At 41.1% G+C, this 17,817-nt stretch overlaps 1 protein-coding gene across 1 annotated transcript in view; it reads left to right on the plus strand.

Moving 5' to 3' along the window:
* The window catches only part of pcsk5b (proprotein convertase subtilisin/kexin type 5b), an 86,271-nt gene that overhangs the window by 38,819 nt on the left and 29,635 nt on the right, over positions 1 to 17,817 (plus strand). The window contains exons 10-15 of the mRNA XM_026187563.2: positions 4,383 to 4,486; positions 6,479 to 6,596; positions 11,425 to 11,613; positions 14,042 to 14,178; positions 14,650 to 14,769; positions 14,994 to 15,096. Coding sequence (XP_026043348.2) covers positions 4,383 to 4,486; positions 6,479 to 6,596; positions 11,425 to 11,613; positions 14,042 to 14,178; positions 14,650 to 14,769; positions 14,994 to 15,096 — 771 coding nt within the window. The remainder of the gene's footprint in view (positions 1 to 4,382; positions 4,487 to 6,478; positions 6,597 to 11,424; positions 11,614 to 14,041; positions 14,179 to 14,649; positions 14,770 to 14,993; positions 15,097 to 17,817) is intronic.

Below are 17,817 nucleotides of genomic sequence, written 5' to 3' on the forward strand. Positions count from 1 at the left end.
GTGAAGAAGCGAGATGAGAAAAATAGGAGACAGATATTAAGAACAAACAGGTTTTTCTTTGTTTTGTCCCCCAGTTGGTTTCAGTTAAGCGTTCATGTCTTCTCAAAGCCCTGGGTGCTCTGTGCTGGCCTGTTCTCACTTTAAACCTGTTGAGGGGCTCAGTGTGTGATACATTCATGAATTGGAAACAGTGCAGGTGCAGAGACTCTGAATTAGGCCCATCATCACATGTTGAGCGGCTCAGTTAGCTGAGGTCACTTCGTTTAACCTGGATAATCCAATCCAAATCCTCCCTGTAGAAAATATTCTCCGTTTCCAGGCAGTGCTGGACACATAAGCCTGTTTCCTCAACAAGATTATCACACACTGTTTCTTGTCTGCCTGCTTTCTTCTTTTGCTGGCATTCACGTCGTCTCTGTGGTACTTTCTCTGCCTTTACTATAGTCACAATGCTCTGTGTTCTTACTCCTCCAAAATCTTTTTTTCCCCTCCATGCCTATTTATTCAAAAAGGATAGGATGAAAGACGAAAAGGGTAAACGGTTTAGAAAAAGTCTGTCTCGTACTGATCATATCGGCTCTTATCTGGTGAATGAGGGCGAGCAAACTCTGTGATAAACACATCAAGATGCCCTTATGCTAGACTTCACTACAATCTCCGTTTTGAGGCAATCTTTGTTGGTATGAGCAAAGATTGGAATGGGAAACTTCAGAAAACTGCCCCATGTGATGTTCTCTGTGGATTTTGCCAAGTTTAAGATGTTTCAGTGAGTGCTAGATTTAGCACGGCAAGCTTTTTAAAGCAAGCTTTGTGTCCTTAAAATGGAGAAACGTTAGAGAGAGTGAACGTGGAGACCAAAGGCTTCACTGACGAAAGAACAAGAAATGAGAATGAGCTGCCTGACATATGAACCTCATCTACTGGGAGATTTTAAGAAACCAAAACAGGGACAGATGGATTTCAGTCCCCCCCCCCCCCTACATTTTCAGATTTAAAATTAAAGAGAGTGGCATGAAAAACTGTATCACTGGACTGAAGTAAGAGTAGAAAATAGATGGAGTCTTAGTGTTTTGCTTCACCCACTTCTCGTTCTTCTGTCACTGTGCTTTTAGCTGTCTCCCTTCAGATTGCCCCTGTGTGTTTTCAGCCATAATTACGCTTGAGAGAAGCACCAAGAAACCTATATTAGATGTCTGATTTGCTGCCGGTTTCCCCCAGCATGTGAGCTGTTCCATTAATTAGTATTGGCTTGTTTATGGGAAGGCAGTCATGGCCTAGATAACGATGCCAAAGTCACTTTTAATTAATGACCATAAAACATTTATGGACCCATAATTACACACTGGCAGCTAAGCCTATTAATATTGATCTGACCATTAATTATTCTGACTTTTCATTGGACTTATTTGTGCTGCCATCCCTTATTTATTTCTTACTTGACTTTATTTTAAGACATTAGGTCTGTTCTACAATTACAAGTCTGGCCTCATCGAGAGCATTAGTGAGTTTTGGGCATGTGTAACAGCTTGTAAATGTCTTGTTGCATTCTTGGCATTGTGGGGATTTCTTTTCTCTGGATTTTATTAGAAATTTAAAAAGGGGAAAAAAGAGAAAATGTGTTGTAAAATCTCCTTTTTTTGTCTAATCATCCTCATGTCCTGCAAAAAGTGCTTAAACTATAAACTCTTATAACTAAGTGAATTTGATTATATTTTCCGTGGTGTCAGCTGTAGGTTAGTGAAGTCCTGTCTTAAGACCTCGAGCTGAGGAAGTTGAACACCATCTTGATGCTTTGTGCCTAACGTGCTTTCTAAAGGGTGGATCTGACTGAGATGCTCATTGACACTTCCTGCTCATATAGTAGAGACTTGCCAATCCCGACGGAGCCTTGCCCTAAACCATAACATAATTTATCACCTACTTTACTCCAATTTGGGCCATAATTCACAAACTAAACATCACACTGGAATTAAATAAGACACAAAAATGATGATAAAGACCCATTAACCCATCAGGAGATTATTTATTGAGCTCTTATGACAGGGGGCAGAGGGGAGATTTTCTAAGATGCTAACCAATCAGGGGGTTCAACCTCTGCTGGCAATCATAAATAATGCAGGTTTAAGGCGCTACTACTAGAGACATTATTAGAGGGGCGTTCAAAGTCAAAGAATGTGAAATTAAAATCTATGGGAGGATTCCTCAGCAGCAAAGATGGAGGTAGAAGTCGACGTATCAGAGGAGAAACAAAGATACATTTTTTGGCGACTTTTGAAATTGAACATAAACAGGATGCTTCAAATAATTTCTCATCTAAGTCTCTGAAGGCGTTTCTAAGCCGTACCTTCAGACTTCCTTCTAGAAAGATTTTGTTTCTGCATTGGTTTTACTGATCAGACCCAGAAACTGTGTCCATCTTTTATATTAAATCAGCGTTTTGAAAGAAAGAAATGCTGGACAGATTTTTTTTCTAAGCTCTTAAAAGATTTTTTTTATTTATTTATTTTTAAGTAAGTATTCTAGGGTTTGCTTGGGTCCAAGTTGGAACCTGACGAGTGTGGAATTTTTAAGACTTAAAAAAATTGGATATTAAAAAATCTTTTTGTTCCTGATGAGACACATGAAACATAAACATTCATCACATGTATTTTATTTTTAAAGTTTTTTTTATTTTCTTGTTTATGCTCTGCCCTGCTTGGATCAGCTGGTTGTTGTGTTTTTTGGGGTTCCAATAGGGGTAGGGGGGTAGACAATATGGCCCCCAAATTATATCACATTTTAAGAAAATTAGCAGTAACAATATTTCTGAATGAATATTTAAAAATGTAGTGAATGTTTTATCAATGCTTTTAGCTTGTAGGCAGTAACTTTATAAATGTGAGTAATGTTTATCAATGAGCTTCTGTTACCACTGACACACTTCAACATTTAAAGTGTGAATCTATTGAAACAAGCTGCCAGCAGCAGTCTACTGTAGTGTTTTTACATGGAAATGAAAACAGCTGCATGACACTTATGATTAGCAATAACTAAAGTAGCTCAAACTTCTAACAAAATTGTCACACAATAAAACCCACAAACATTTTCTACCTGGGATGTTGGAGCTTTTTAACGAACTGCTTATAGTCCTGCTTTACCAAGCAAGCGTCAGTTTGTCACCGTTTGCTCTTTCTGTCATGTGGAGCACAGCTAGCAAGCGCTACAGTGGGGTCATTTGTTTACATTTGAGTCGCACAGCACCAGCCGCTAGCACCTCCTCTGTGGCTTGGTTGTTTTTTTTTTTTGTTTTTTTTTTGTTTTTTTATCTATATTTATTTATTTATTTATTTGCTGGTTATTTGCTATGCTGGTTTGTTACACAATGTTTTGTTTGCCTGACCTGATTGGTGCACTATCAGGATGAATAAGTATACGAGGTAAACCGTTAGGAAGAGTTAATCTATCTTGCATTCATTCTAATAAGTAAGCCATTAGCGACAAACACAGGTTACCATCAGTGTTGCTTTCCTCCTTGGAGGCATATATCACAGGCATAGCCAGTTGGCGGTGAAACAAAACTCTGTACAGCAGGTTTCACAGACCGCAGGTAGCTCCTCTAATGTTAGCAACTCAACAAGCCTCGTTCCTGTCTATATCTGCCCGAAATTGGGGCAGATATCGGTCTATTTTGTTAGGCTCTAACACTAAAATGTGAGGTTGAAAGCCTAAAATCATAGTTTTAGGTCAAAAGCTTTGGGGAATTGCAAATTCTGGAGGTCTCAGATGGTGAGGGAGTGACATGAGGGGAGAGAACAGAGCATCTGGCCAGCATATGAGATGGAAGGGAATCCCAGGAAACTTGGTGACCCACTTCTTCCTGTTTTTTTTTCCTTTAATGTAACATTTGGACATCAAAGGAGTTGAGACACATGGCTGCCATCCTGTAATGGATCTCACGTGAGATCTAAGAAACTAGAGACGGAACAAGCATCTACGCCCTCTGTAATTTTCTCTCTCAGTAATTTTCCACCTACTGTATATTCATTTTTCTTTACCTACATTTCGTCTTTCTGCTTTGTTTTTTTTAACCCGCTTCACCTTTTGTACTGGGTTTGTTTTTCCCAACGTTCCTTTCATCTAGCCAACGGCCGCCTCTTCCTCCCCTCCCCGCCACGATGATGTCTGATTGTTAACTCTCACAACAAAGATCTGTCTGTCTGTCTTTATCTCCATTCTGCCTTTTTTAATGTCTAATCAACGTTATCATTGCTGGATAACTTCCTGCTTTTGTGAAGGCAGTTCAAATATTTAGCGGTAGTGTAGGACAGCTAAGCAAAGTTTCTTCTTCTTTTTTTCGTTAATAAATCGATGGATTTCTTTTTATTTGTGTTTTCCTCTGCTAGTCCTCTGCTATCATGGAGAGACGTTCAGCATATCATTGTGAAAACCTCTAGAGCCGGACACCTCAGCGCTCCTGACTGGAAGACGAATGCTGCTGGTTACAATGGTAAACACTCACTCACTCACTCACTCACTCACTCACTCAGACGTAAATGAAAGCAGTAAAATTCTTGAATCTCTGTTGCATCCAAACCTGTTTACTTCTTGCTCAAAAAGAGAGCATCGAAATATATCTGCTTATGAATTCAGACCATCTACCACAGTGTTTTCTCAACCATGAACCACATTGAATTTCAATATCTTATCAGTGCCTCTACACAATAAAAATAATCGGTTACAAGTCCTATGTGACTGATTTTAATTAATTTTCAAGAAGTTCACTGTGCGGTGTTTGAAGTCTGGATGGGTGATAATCATTAAAAAACGTCTTTGAAATAAAGTTGATTTAACTTAATTGGAATTTGTCTTTATAAAGCTGACTTTTTTGCCCCCCCCCTAGTAGTGTTTGATATTTGTTTGAGGCTTTTGATTTACTGCTGGGAATCTGCGCTTCTTCGTTTCATACCGCCAGAATATCAAACAAACAAATAAACGTTACACAGAACAGAGCCAGTAGAGCTTTCACATAAAGCTTCCTTTGAGCTGTTTCTCTAGCAGGTGGAGCTGACGGTAAAGGTAAAAAGGAAACGTAACAGCTCTGTGTTAGAAAAGTCAGATCAGTTTGAACACAGGAGGATGATGTAAGGAATTTCTTTTTCAGCAGATCTTATCTTAACTAACCAATTACTGCATTGTGAAAATGTATATTTTTATTAGATTATTCTGAAGGCGGCTGATGAGAAGTTTCCAAAAATGTCTTGTTCTTGCTTGCTTAAGTACGGCGCTGCCAGCTGCCATCTGTCAGGGTCCATGTGGTGGGTGCTATTTTGTAACTTTGAGTGCGTACCTGTGTGTGTGTGTGTGTGTGTGTGTATTATTGTGTGTGTGTGTTGGAGAGAAACCAAGAGAGGGAGAACTAAGGGTCAGCCAAGCTGCAGGCCCAGTGTGCCTGGAGATTTTCCAAGTGACAGAGGAGAGGAGGAGGGGTGAGGAAGTATGAAAGGAATTCATATTTGATTAGCTGTACATATAAGCAGTCTTATTTTTTTCTAACTCTTTTCTGACTAAGAGGGGCATTTAAAACGTACGTGATAGAGTTTCACTTTGGTTGACGCGTTCTGATTCTTCTCGGGCAACAATTGTAGGACTCTAAAAGCAACTACACTCATCGGCCACTATATTAGGCACACCTCTTCATGAACACATTAACATATTTAATCAGGCAATCACATGCTCAGTTTTGAGGTGTAGGTGTGGTTAAGATGACCTGCTTAAGTTCACAATGAGCATCACAATGAGGAACAAGGTGATTTAACCCTTTATCACCCAAGTGTTATAGCGGCGTCTGGACTAATTCTCATCTGTCAGGAAGCATCTGAATTTTCCCGCTAGACCAAAATTGTTGAGGAGCTATGGTTATGTGAAGCACGTACAATTTAAATGGAGCTTTTTTTTTTTTTCTTTTTTCTTTTTGTTGTTTGTCTTCAGACACCCGTACTTGGTGAAAGCTTTGTGCTACTGTGACACATCAGACATAACCTCAAAAGTCATCTTCTCTTCTTTATGAAACCGCTTGCCTTTTATTATGGTCATTTGAAGACTGGTTATGAGATTGACCGATGGTTTAAAAACAAAAAACAGGAGCTAGGTGACTTTGAATGTGGCGTAGTGCTTCAAAAAAAAGAAAATATCCAGGGAGTTGTAGTTGTCTGGGTAAAAATACCTTGTTGATGTCAGAGAGGACTGGTCAGACTGCTTTGACCTGATAGGAAGGCAACAGTGACTCAAATAAACCCCTCTTTCGTCCAACCTGGTGCTACCCAGTGAGGCCAGATTCTGTAAAAGGATGTTGACGCCGATGTTGTACTGTGGCTGCTTAAAAACGCAAAATCTTCTTAAGGAGCTTTAAGATGTAACCCTCTTCTGACAAACTGTTCGTAGCCAAAAACAATCGAATAAATCGGCCTGACTACCTGTGACTTTCTGCTGTTTCCTGCAGTCAGCCACCTGTATGGTTTCGGCCTGATGGATGCCGAGGCGATGGTGAAGGAGGCGGAGCGATGGAAGCAAGTTCCCACTCAACATGTTTGTGTGGAGAGTGCAGACCGACAAATCAGGTAAAACATAAGGCAGGTTGCATAATCTCTTATAAGTCATAAGTATGTGGACAAAACACTTGAAGCAGATTCGAGATCAGACTTTGGGAACCTGGCTGCAGGAATTTTACTCCGTTCAGTCACAAAAGCATCATTAAACTCTGTAAGCTGATGAGCGATGTTCGTAGTTGGTATTCCAAAATGATCCCTAAGGAAGCACGGGATATGGGAAACAGCCTCCCCCAACTGTTGCTACAAAGCTGGAGTGATCCAGCTTTGTAGCAACAGTTTTAAAAGAGCTTTAAAATTTCGCCAATTAAATTAAAAGCTTGGTGTTCCTGCATTAAATAATCATGGATGTCTACTGCTAGGGTGATTTGTTAAAAGAGTATATGTATATGTACAGTTTCTATGACACAAAGGAATCTGATCCCATCTAGTGTCCTCATATACCAACAAGTCTCATTAAATATGCTTTCATTCTGGCTAAGTCAGATTTTGTAAGCTGTTGTGAGAGCCCCTGCCGCCCCCACTCTTTGTTTCAATCTGTTCCCCCCTCTCAGTTGTACTGTCTTTCTATTTTCTTTCTTATTTCTTTCTCTCTCTGGTGTTTTGCACTGGCATGTGTTTCAGAGTGCAGTTGTGCAAGCTGTACCTTGATAGGGGCCAAGCATTAGTTCTGGCAGGGTGGTTCTCACATAAGACCTTTACTGTGTGTGTGTGTGTGTGTGTGTGTGTGTGTACACACACACGCATATGTGCACACACTTGCATAGAGAGAGCCAGGGCTTCACAACTTGTTATTCTTGATGCAGCTGGAAGCCTGAGCTCTGTTCTGTGTTAGGCAGGCTGGCTGAACTTGGGCCCCGAACTGGTTTGCTTTCAGTTGAAGGCTCAGTGGCCAGCGACTGCACCATTATCACTGTCATTCTGTCTGTTCTGCACCAGTGCACAAGCCAGCCCATATGAGGCTTATGTAAAAGTCTAACTCCTGTCGGAGGCTGTTGTGTTAAGCAATCCTTACTGGTGGGTAATGAAGAAATATATGTGCTGTGAATGGGATTAAAGCATTGTTTTTGAACAGAAGTAACACTTCCATTAAGCCACAATAAGAAGAAAGTAAGCAATCACCAGAAACAAAAGGCGTTGTATTGTTTTTTGTTTTTTTTGCTTCTGAAGTGAAGGCAAAACAATCATAAAAGTTTTATCTGTGACACATTTTCAAATCTGGATTCGTCCCAAAAGGAGCGAAACGACCTCCTCCATAAACCCAAGAGTTTGTTTAAAAATAAAGAAAAGACGACAGCAGGCACACATGTGCAGTTAGTTTGCTGCCACATCTCTCTGGGCGTGTATTCTGTGCTTCTAGTGCAACTTGCGACATAAGTGCAGTCATCACCTCACTGCTGTGCTCCCACACACCCTCTGGCTGGCCCCTCTGACCACGTTTGGTAATGTCTGTCTGCAGCTGATCTCAGCACCACTTGGAGTATGCAGCAGGAAAACTGCATGATCCGAGTGCAATCAGACTGGTGGTAATCAGCCGTGCATCTGCTCGGTCCCAGCACGCACGGTTCAGCTATCTGTGCGGTGTCATAGAGCAGAGCTGTTCTGTCGGCTCCAGACTCCCCAGATGTTACCGCTGACCGCTTTCCAAATGGTCATCAAAACGGACATTCAGTGTGTTCACTGTTATTCGCTCCATCTAATCTGCTTCACCACCAACAGTTGTTTCTGTTTTGTACTTTATGTAAAAGTATTTGCGTCAATTAGCTGCTCAGACTTCCATTATGGAAACGCTCAGATAGAGATGAGGGACAAATGGAAAGATTATCGTAGATTATTTTCCTCTCCGCATTCAGGAAAACGTGTGCTGCTCATGTGCTGCTTTTAATTATAAATCGCCGTCGTTCCTTTCTTCACCGCTCTAACCGATGTGAGACAGATTAATTTAACGTACCAGCTCGGGTAATTTAAGCAGCATTTCTCAGCGGAAATCATTACTTTCATCTTGGTGGCCAGTGTTGGCCTTTTGCAAACACATCAGTCACAACAAATTGATGTTTTTTAGCAGTAATTAATAATCAGCAGACCAGCATTAATTACACGGTCTGAACAGCCAAAGCTGATTATTTTTATTAATGAAATAAGCCACTTTGTTACTGTTGTTCTCAATCAATTATCGAGCCAAATGCGAGGAAGTGTCGCTCCTGGAATCGCTTTTGATATCACGGGCTAGTTTGTAATTGCCTCGGGGCAATTTTACTGGCGGTACGCATGGCTTCATAACTAGAAAATGTCGTGGTCGTGATTGCAACGCTTAAAACTGAATCTTTCAAAAAAGTTTCCAATATGGAAAGGTTCTCAGAGCATGTGCTGACGAACTGACCGGAGTCTTCACTAAAATCTTCAACCTTTCCTTGTCATCAAACACCGTCCCGCCCTGCCTCAAAACCTCCACCATCATCCCCATCGCCAAGAAGACAGCTGTGGCCAGCCCAAATGACTACAGGCCTGTTGCACTTACGCCCGTAGTGATGAAGTGCTTTGAGAGACTGGTCTGTCAGCACATCAGGGCCGGTCTGCCTCCCACTCTGGACCCCCACCAATTTGCCTACAGGACAAATCGTTCCACCGAGGACGCTATCACCATAGCGCTCCACACTGCGCTGAGTCACCTGGAGCACCGAGGAAGCTATGTGAGAATGCTCTTTCTGGACTTCAGCTCAGCATTCAATCATATCATCCCGGAGATCCTGGTCCAGAAACTGTCTCACCTGGGACTCTCCACCCCCATCTGCCTCTGGATCAAGGACTTCCTGACAAATAGACCACAGTCTGTCAGACTCGGCCCCCACCGGTCCAGCACCATCACACTCAGCACCGGGTCTCCACAAGGATGTGTTTTGAGTCCCCTCCTGTTTACGCTCTACACATCCGACTGCTCCCCTACCCATCTCTCAAACACCATCATAAAGTTCGCAGATGACACCACAGTGGTTGGACTCATCTCAAGGGGGGATGAGTCGGACTACAGAGATGAGGTCAACAGACTGACTGAGTGGTGTTCAGTTAACAACCTCCAACTGAACACCACGAAAACTAAAGAACTTATCTTGGACTTCAGGAAGGGCAGAGCAGACCCGGCCCCACTTTACATTCACGGGAGCTGTGTGGAGAGGGTACACTCCATGAGGTTTCTGGGCGTGCAGATATCTGATGACCTCTCCTGGACTGCAAATACTACAGCGGTGGTTAAAAAGGCCCAGCAGCGTCTCCACTTTCTGAGAGTGCTCAGGAGGAACAACCTGGAGGAGAGGCTGCTGGTGACATTTTACAGAGCCACCATAGAGAGCATCCTAACGTACGGCATAACAACATGGTATGCAGGGTGCTCAGCTGCAGACAGGAAAGTACTGCAGAGGGTCATCAACACAGCCCAGAAGATCACTGGCTGCTCTCTGCCCAGCCTGGAGGTCACTGCAAACTCTCGGTACCTCAGCAGAGCTGGCAATATCATCAAGGACCACTCTCACCCCAGCAACCAACTGTTTGAACTATTACCGTCAGGCCGACGGTACAGGTCACATAAAACCAGGACAAACAGATTCAGGGATAGCTTCTTTCCCAGAGCTATCACCGTAGTAAATAAGCACAAAAACAATTGAACCTATTCCATACCGTCACTGTCATTATATTATGCTGCTATTCATACTGTCATTATATTAATGCTGCTATCCTGTATATATTGTACATACTATTGTTTGAGTACTTACGATTGTTTTTTTTGTACTTTTTATATTTTACATTTATATTTATTATTGAAACTTGCACCAAGGGAGTGGCACTCCAATTTCGTTGTACTCTGTACAATGACAATAAAGGCTATTCTATTCTATTCTATTCTATTCTATTCTATTCAATATATAATCAAACAACAGAACTCAATGGCTGTTCTCTCAACCCCCTCCAGCCTGCAAGAAATTATTTTAGTAACTCATTTTTGTAATGTTTTGAAGAAAGTGTAATGTTTTAGTTTCCAGTGAGTAAACGCTGCATGTAATCCATTGGCAGCAGTGAGCTGATGTGTTAAGTTGGCTCAGCTGCTCCATGTGTGACTCCTTTTCTCCAAAGTGTTGCGCTGGCAAGATGGTTTTCATTGTCCCCTCTTGTGGACTCGTCCAGGTTTTGGTGCTGTATCGCTGCTCTATTAAATCATAGCACAGATGTTATTCAAGGGGCCATTAGATGTTTATGTTGGCTGCTCGGTGAGCTTTCTGCTGCTGAGCCGTGCATAGCAGACCGAACAAATAATGTTCTTTGTCTTTCTTATCATGTTCAGGTTCTTGGTTTCTTTGGCAGAGTGAGGTTCAAGAAATGAGAAATATTAATATGGACTTTTTTCTCTCTCTCTTTTTTTGCATGCCCTTTGGTTTTCGGAGGTTAAATCAAAAGAAGTGAAGTGAAACTTTATAATTACATTAATTGTGTCATGGCAATTAGAGCCGTATCGCTATGGAGACGGCCACAGTCTAAGGTTTAAAATGCCTCAGTTCATGTAGAGTGATATTGGGCAGATAAATCCTGCACATCCCTTGCAGAGAAAATAACTGTCAGTATGGTAAGAGAGACGCCACAGCTGCAAGTTTATATTATTATTTTATATATTGTGTATATTTTTTTATTGGAGCTTTTTTGTGATAGTGGTACTTGTTCACTGCTGTCCTTGCTGTGACCACATCATTTCCTCTGGGAATAACAAAGTTTTCTGATTCTGAAAAACTTAAAGTGGTTAAACTGTGCTGCAGCATGTTGGTTCTTTTGATGTTTACACTCTGTTTTCCTCCAGAACCATCCGTCCAGAGCACGTGGTTCGGTCCGTGTACAAGGCGACAGGATGCACTGACAACCCCAACCATCACGTGATCTACCTGGAGCATGTGGTCGTACGCATCACGATTACACACCCTCGCCGTGGGGACCTGTCAATCAACCTGACTTCACCCTCAGGGACAAAGTCTCAGCTGCTTGCCAACAGGTACAGAAGCTACTGTGAATGATCTTTTTCAAAGGTTCAGCTTCATGAACTTGAAATAAAAGATCACTTTTTTCACTTTCTTTTTATGTATTTTTTTTTAATTTAGTTTTTTTTTTAAAAATGCATGCATGTGTATATTATACATTGCCAAACCAACGCCTTTGAGAATAATTTTTGGTAGCCCAGCGGGTTTGTGCTGTTCCATCTAAGGAAGAATAGCTGACCTTAATCTGTTTAATATTTGGGTTAGGGATTTATTTATAAAGCATATTGTCATGACAGAGGAGTCTAACAGGGGTTTATATGTTAGCGATAAATCTACATCGGTACCTAATAATTGCAATTCCTTCTGAAACTATATATATATATATATTAGCTTCTATAGCTTATACATCTGAGTCCTATAAGATCAACATAGCTTGAAGCTACGTTGATCTTATAGGACTCAATTGTATAATTTAAACTCTTCAGAAAAAAACTTGCTCAATCCACCAGTTTTTCTGACTCATGCCTGCCACGTCCTTTCATATAGTTGCATGTTTATCTGAATATGTCCAAAGTCCACTTACTACAACCAAAGAGCATGCAGTTGAGTGCCACAACAGACAGGAACAGCTTGAAGTTTGTGTGATGATGATGAGGGCTGCCAGTGCCAGAGTATTTCTATTAAAAAGAAAATTAATTTGAAAATGAATGAAAATCAAATTAAACTCCTTACCTAACAGCAGTATCTGCAACTTCTATGGGCTGAAGTACACTGTTTCTGATCTTCAGTTATTAATTCTTTCATCTGTTTATTTTCTATTAAATTAATACCATCGCCGGACTTTAGGTCAGCTAAGATCTCTTTTTCATTGGTCTGCTGTGGAGTACTCCCCACAGTTTGTCTGGTTAATTTAGGAAAAATATGATCAACTGACAACAGATGGGAATGTGTTAAGATAATAAAAAAAATCATGTGGTTTATGTGAAAAACAGCTGCTCTCCCTTCAAAAAGCAAAGCAACCCTCAGCCCATCATACAGTCCTCATCACTTAACTAATATATTCATGGTTTTATCCCATCTTTGGTCGTTATTGTTGGCTCTAAGACCTCAAGCTGAAGCTTGGTGTTTACCATCTACAGTTTACCTGCAGTTGAACAGTGGCAAATATATCACTTCAATAGGAACACCCGCTCAGCCGCTTGTTAAAACAAATATCGAATATCAGGTAATCAAATGGCGACAACTGGGTGCATTTAGGCATGTATACAAGAGCAAGACGACCTGCTGAAGTTCAAATTGAACATCAGAATGGGGAATAAAGGTGCCTTTGACCGTAGCATGGTTGTTTGTGGCAGTCTGAGTATTTCAGAAACTGATCTGATCATCTGGAATTTTTCCCACGCAACCATCTCTAGGGCTTACAGAGAATGGTCTGAAAAAGAGAAAATATCCAGTGAGTGGGAGCTCTTTGAGAGAACTGCCTTCCTAAGGTCATAGGAAGGTAGCAGCAACTCGAATAACCGCTCGTTACAACCATAATATGCAGAAGGGCATCTGTGAATGTACAGCACATTGAACCTTGATGCATATGGGCTGCAGCAGCAGAAGACCACACTGTGTGCCACTACTGTCAGATAAAAATGGGAAATTGAAGCTGGATCAAAATAGGAAAGCAGTAGATTGGTCGGCAACATTTGGAAAAATGTTGCCTGATCTGATGAGTCTCAATTTCTCTGTGACTTAGAGTAGGGTCAGAATTTGGAATGCAAATGGATCATTCTGCTTTGTAATAATGGTTCAACCTCAGGTTCTTAACTTTGGACCCCTGGGTACCAACTGAGCATCATTTAAACACCACATGCCTATTGGTTTATGACCACAGCGTACCATCTATCCAGCTTACAACAGAATAATGTCACAAAGCATAAATCCTCTTGAACCAGTTTCTTCTATGTGACAGTGTATTAACTACACTCAAATGCCCTCAATGGTCCTCAATCCAACAGGACACCTTTGGCATGCGGTAGAACAAGAGATTCACATCAGTCAACCAATCAGCAGCATCTGTGTGATGCTATCAAGTCAGTATGGACCAATATCTCTAAGGAATGTTTCCAACAGCTTGTTGAATCTGTGCCACGATGGCAAAAGAAGGTCCAATCCAGTACTAGCAAGGTGTAACAAATAAAGTGGCCACTGAGTTTATGTTTACAACACTTTATCAACAGTTTTTGCTCATAAAAAGTGAATCAGCATCTTCCAACCAATCAGAATTCAGAGTTTTCACAGGTTTACTTAGCCTCTAGTAAATCTCAGTACTGTACACTGCGCATAGCTCATTAAAGGCTCTGATTGTTTGCTCTTGTATTTGCAGTGTTTGAAACACTTCCTCATCCGATAAGTGTCTGTGTGTTTGTAACTGTGTGTACTTCTGATGCACAGGTTGTTTGATCACTCCATGGAGGGTTTTAAGAACTGGGAGTTTATGACCACCCACTGCTGGGGAGAGAAGGCAGCTGGCGACTGGGTCCTAGAGATCTATGACTCACCTTCACAACTTCGCAGCCAGAAAGTGCCTGGTATGACAGTGTGAATAGTTTCTTTAACTGAATCATGTTGTATTCATTTTTTTTTTAACATTGATTTTTATGTTATGGCAACAGAAGAAGCAGAAGAGCCATTAACTTTCTCTGGAATAGGTAAAGTGCCATCAGGGCCATGCATGTTGCTCGGGAAGCCGTGAATTTTGTAACTGAAATTACCCACTAATTTACTGTCTCAGATGAAGAGTAGTAGGTTCTTAAAAGCTGTTACATCAGTCACTGTAATGCCATATAAACTACCTAGCTTTCCTTGGGTATCATTAAAACGTTTCGCGGTGGTTTCTGAAAATGCAGGGCGTAAAAATGTAGTCGGGTTTATAGTGTGACCTGATTATACCAGTAACTCTACAATATAAATATGAGAACACCCCAATTTACCCACCGCAAGGAGATAACGAAATACCTCTATTTAGGATAACTTTTATAAATGTCATCTTGTCTTTTCAGGCAAGCTAAAGGAGTGGTCACTGGTGCTGTATGGCACCTCTGTGCACCCGTACTCAACTGGGCACATAGATAAGCCTCAGTTTGCAGACCTTGATGAGGAATTCCCAGAGGAGTACCCTGGTAAGTGATAAATCCATTGCCGCCCACAGCAGGGTTGGTGACAATAGCAGCCTTTAGTAACATATTTGTCATTGCCTTTTTTTTTACTTCCCTGCTGTTGTGTCAAAATATTAGTATTGTAGTTTGTGATTTAAGGGTACTTTTGAAGTGCAATCAGTTAAAATAGATCATTTTAAGAGGCTATAAGACTTGAAACCCCTTTTTCTTTCTGTATTTGAATCCAGGCCCCTGTGACTCTGAATGCAGTGAGAATGGCTGTTGGGGTCCTGGACCCCACCACTGCATTAACTGCCTTCATTACTTCCTCAAGTTCAAGAACAACACCAGGTCAGACTGCTTTAGATTGTCAGAAGTTATATTGCTCCTTGAGTGTATACATCTACTCAAAATCAAACCTTCAGAATCGAACTGTATCACTCTTTGTTTTACGCCACTTGACTTTCTGCCAGAAAAGCTTTACATGGTGTGCTTTAGCCTTGTGTAGTACTGGCTCATCACAGCAAGAAGGTCCTGGGTCCAGAATAGGGATTTACTTTTTGTGTTAACTCTGTTGCTGTCCCCCTCCACATGTAGGTTTTCTCTGGGTACTCCAGCTTTCTCCCACAGTGCAAACACATGCATCACGTGGCATTTCTAAATTAGCTAAGGTGTCAATCTGGGTGTAAATGGTTGTCTGTCTGTTAGGACAGTAGAGTCCTTGCAATTTGGAAAAAAATGGATGACTGCAGAGTCAGCCGTATTCGACTGCAGTCACTCTCAGGCAAATTGGTGAAGGTTTGCAAATACTTTGCTACATGTTGCAGTAAGTCTCCACCGATGAGTGTAACATGTCCACACGTGTCTCTTTGCACTCACGGATTCGACCCAAGTGGTTGCCATCTAGTTATAGTCTGGTTATACATTCTCCTTAAATGTGAAAGAACCCTGGTTCGAGACCGGGAGGAGACAAGAACCCAGCCTCAGTGACTTCACGGGCTTGTATGCTCCTAGTGCCAGACCCAAGCACAGATAAATGAGAGTATCGAGGGTGGAAGGCCAGCCACTATAAAATCTGTGCTAAGTCAGACGTATCGAACTATCCACTGTGGCAACAACCTCATGCTAAATAGGAGAGCAGTGGAAAAGTGCCTTACTGTTGGGTTTTCTTCTTAGATTTTTTTTTAACAAAGAAGATAAAAGATTTCAACACATGAATAAACAAAACTAATCACAGACTAAAAAACAAATGATTGAATGATTGTCCTGGCAAAACTTTTATTCCTTTATGTTCTTCGTTGTAGAATTAGGAGCTAGAACTACTTGGATCAGCTCAAACCCTATGACCCACAATGCCAAAAAAAATCTTGTTTAATGAACTCCAACAGAGCCATTTGAGCCATCTCCTTTGTTAATTTAAAGGCAACACATGGAAAACCCATGTCTGGCCCAGCAATTGCTTCGTCTTTTGATCGTTTTTAGGAGTAAGAGGTCCAATGAGCAGACGGATCAATATTAGCTGAGGGGCTTTCAATCAGATAGTTTTCCAAAGGTAAAGTGAACATTGGTGCATACAAATCCCTCGATCTGTAGACTTAACCAGCCGAAGGCAACATTTCAGTTGTTTACATACCTCAGAGAAACATCTGTTCGCCAGCCTGTTTTGTGTGATTGGGTTTGATCATTAGGAAACCTACAGAAATTTAACATCTGCGTTTATTTTTAGTGCATTTTATTTATTTATTTTCATGTGAATCCAGAAAAAGAGTGTTTCTACGTTTTGACAAGTAAATCTGAGAGAGAAAAACAAGAACTGAGAACTGGCTACTGAGTTTTTGGAAGCTTTGCATTGCACTGTGCTTTATATAAGGAGACTGTTACATGGTGAGCTTGGAAACTTTCCTGATGGTGGCCTGATTAATTACACCACGTCAGTCTGATAAGAGAAACGCTGTCAGTCACGGTGTGTCCTGTTTGTCCTTTCCCCTTCTTAATTGTGTGTATACAAGCCCGTGTGTGACTGTAAATTTGTGCATGTGTCTACATTTTGTGCTTGCCCCCCGGGATCAAAGTCTGTAGTAATTGCCTTTGTGTCGGCCTGTCTCTGGTCTAATAAAAGACAGGCCGATGCAGGTGCATGAGAATGTGCAAGCTTAGGTGCTGCCTTATCATTAGCTCACTTTAGAGGTGTGCTGCCCTTTTCTGCCACCACAGGGAGCAATTGATGAATGAAGATTGGAGGAAGGAGGAGGGGTGGCAGCAGCGTCTAGTCATCAGATAATTACATCCCTACATGCGTGTTTGATGCTTCACATACACCAAAGGATGTGGGGGTCTTTGGAATTTCTTTTTATGTATTTTTGAGTTTGATTCTCAGGGTAAACTATCAGCTTGTAAATAGTAATCGATTACATTTTAAAAACATTTTCTTAGGTTCTGAGAGAACTATCGGTGTTTGTTGAGGGATAATAATATGCAAATATTTGTAACCGTTTATAAAGTACACATTTGAATTTAGATCTGTTAGCTTTGTTGGCATGTACAGGGGGCCAACATTTTGAATGCGCACCCTTCTGGCTTTCCAAATTTCTTGCCTAAATTCAGGTTTGAATTTCAAAGTTCCCTTCTATTGTCTTCTACATGTTTAATCAGTGTGTCGGAGACAAAATAAGGTTTGAAGTTTTAATTGGTGTCCTGGGTTTAGAGGTTACACTACAGTACATGCTGTTGTTACAAAAGATATTTTTTTCTTTTTATATAACCATTTCAGCAAACCAGGCATGTATTTAAGTTGGAGGATAAAAGCATGTCTTTTGTACTTACACACGTGCAGTGTGTGTCTTTTGGCAGAAGGTGCACGCTTGTGTGTGCGTTTTTTTTTTTGTTTTTTTTGCTCTTTAGCTCTATGGAGGTCATTACTTCAGGATGTGAGCTCGGGTTAAAATGATGGGGTGCTAAGGAGCTGTGAAGTTATTCAGTAGATGTTGGCCTGTTCGTTGTGTAAAACCTGCACGCACACATTTATTTTTGCATTACTTCACAGATATTTTATTGCATTTTAGATCATATTTG

This window comes from Astatotilapia calliptera, chromosome 12 (genome assembly GCF_964374335.1).
Source record: "Astatotilapia calliptera chromosome 12, fAstCal68.1, whole genome shotgun sequence".
Taxonomy (NCBI): Eukaryota; Metazoa; Chordata; class Actinopteri; order Cichliformes; family Cichlidae; genus Astatotilapia; species Astatotilapia calliptera.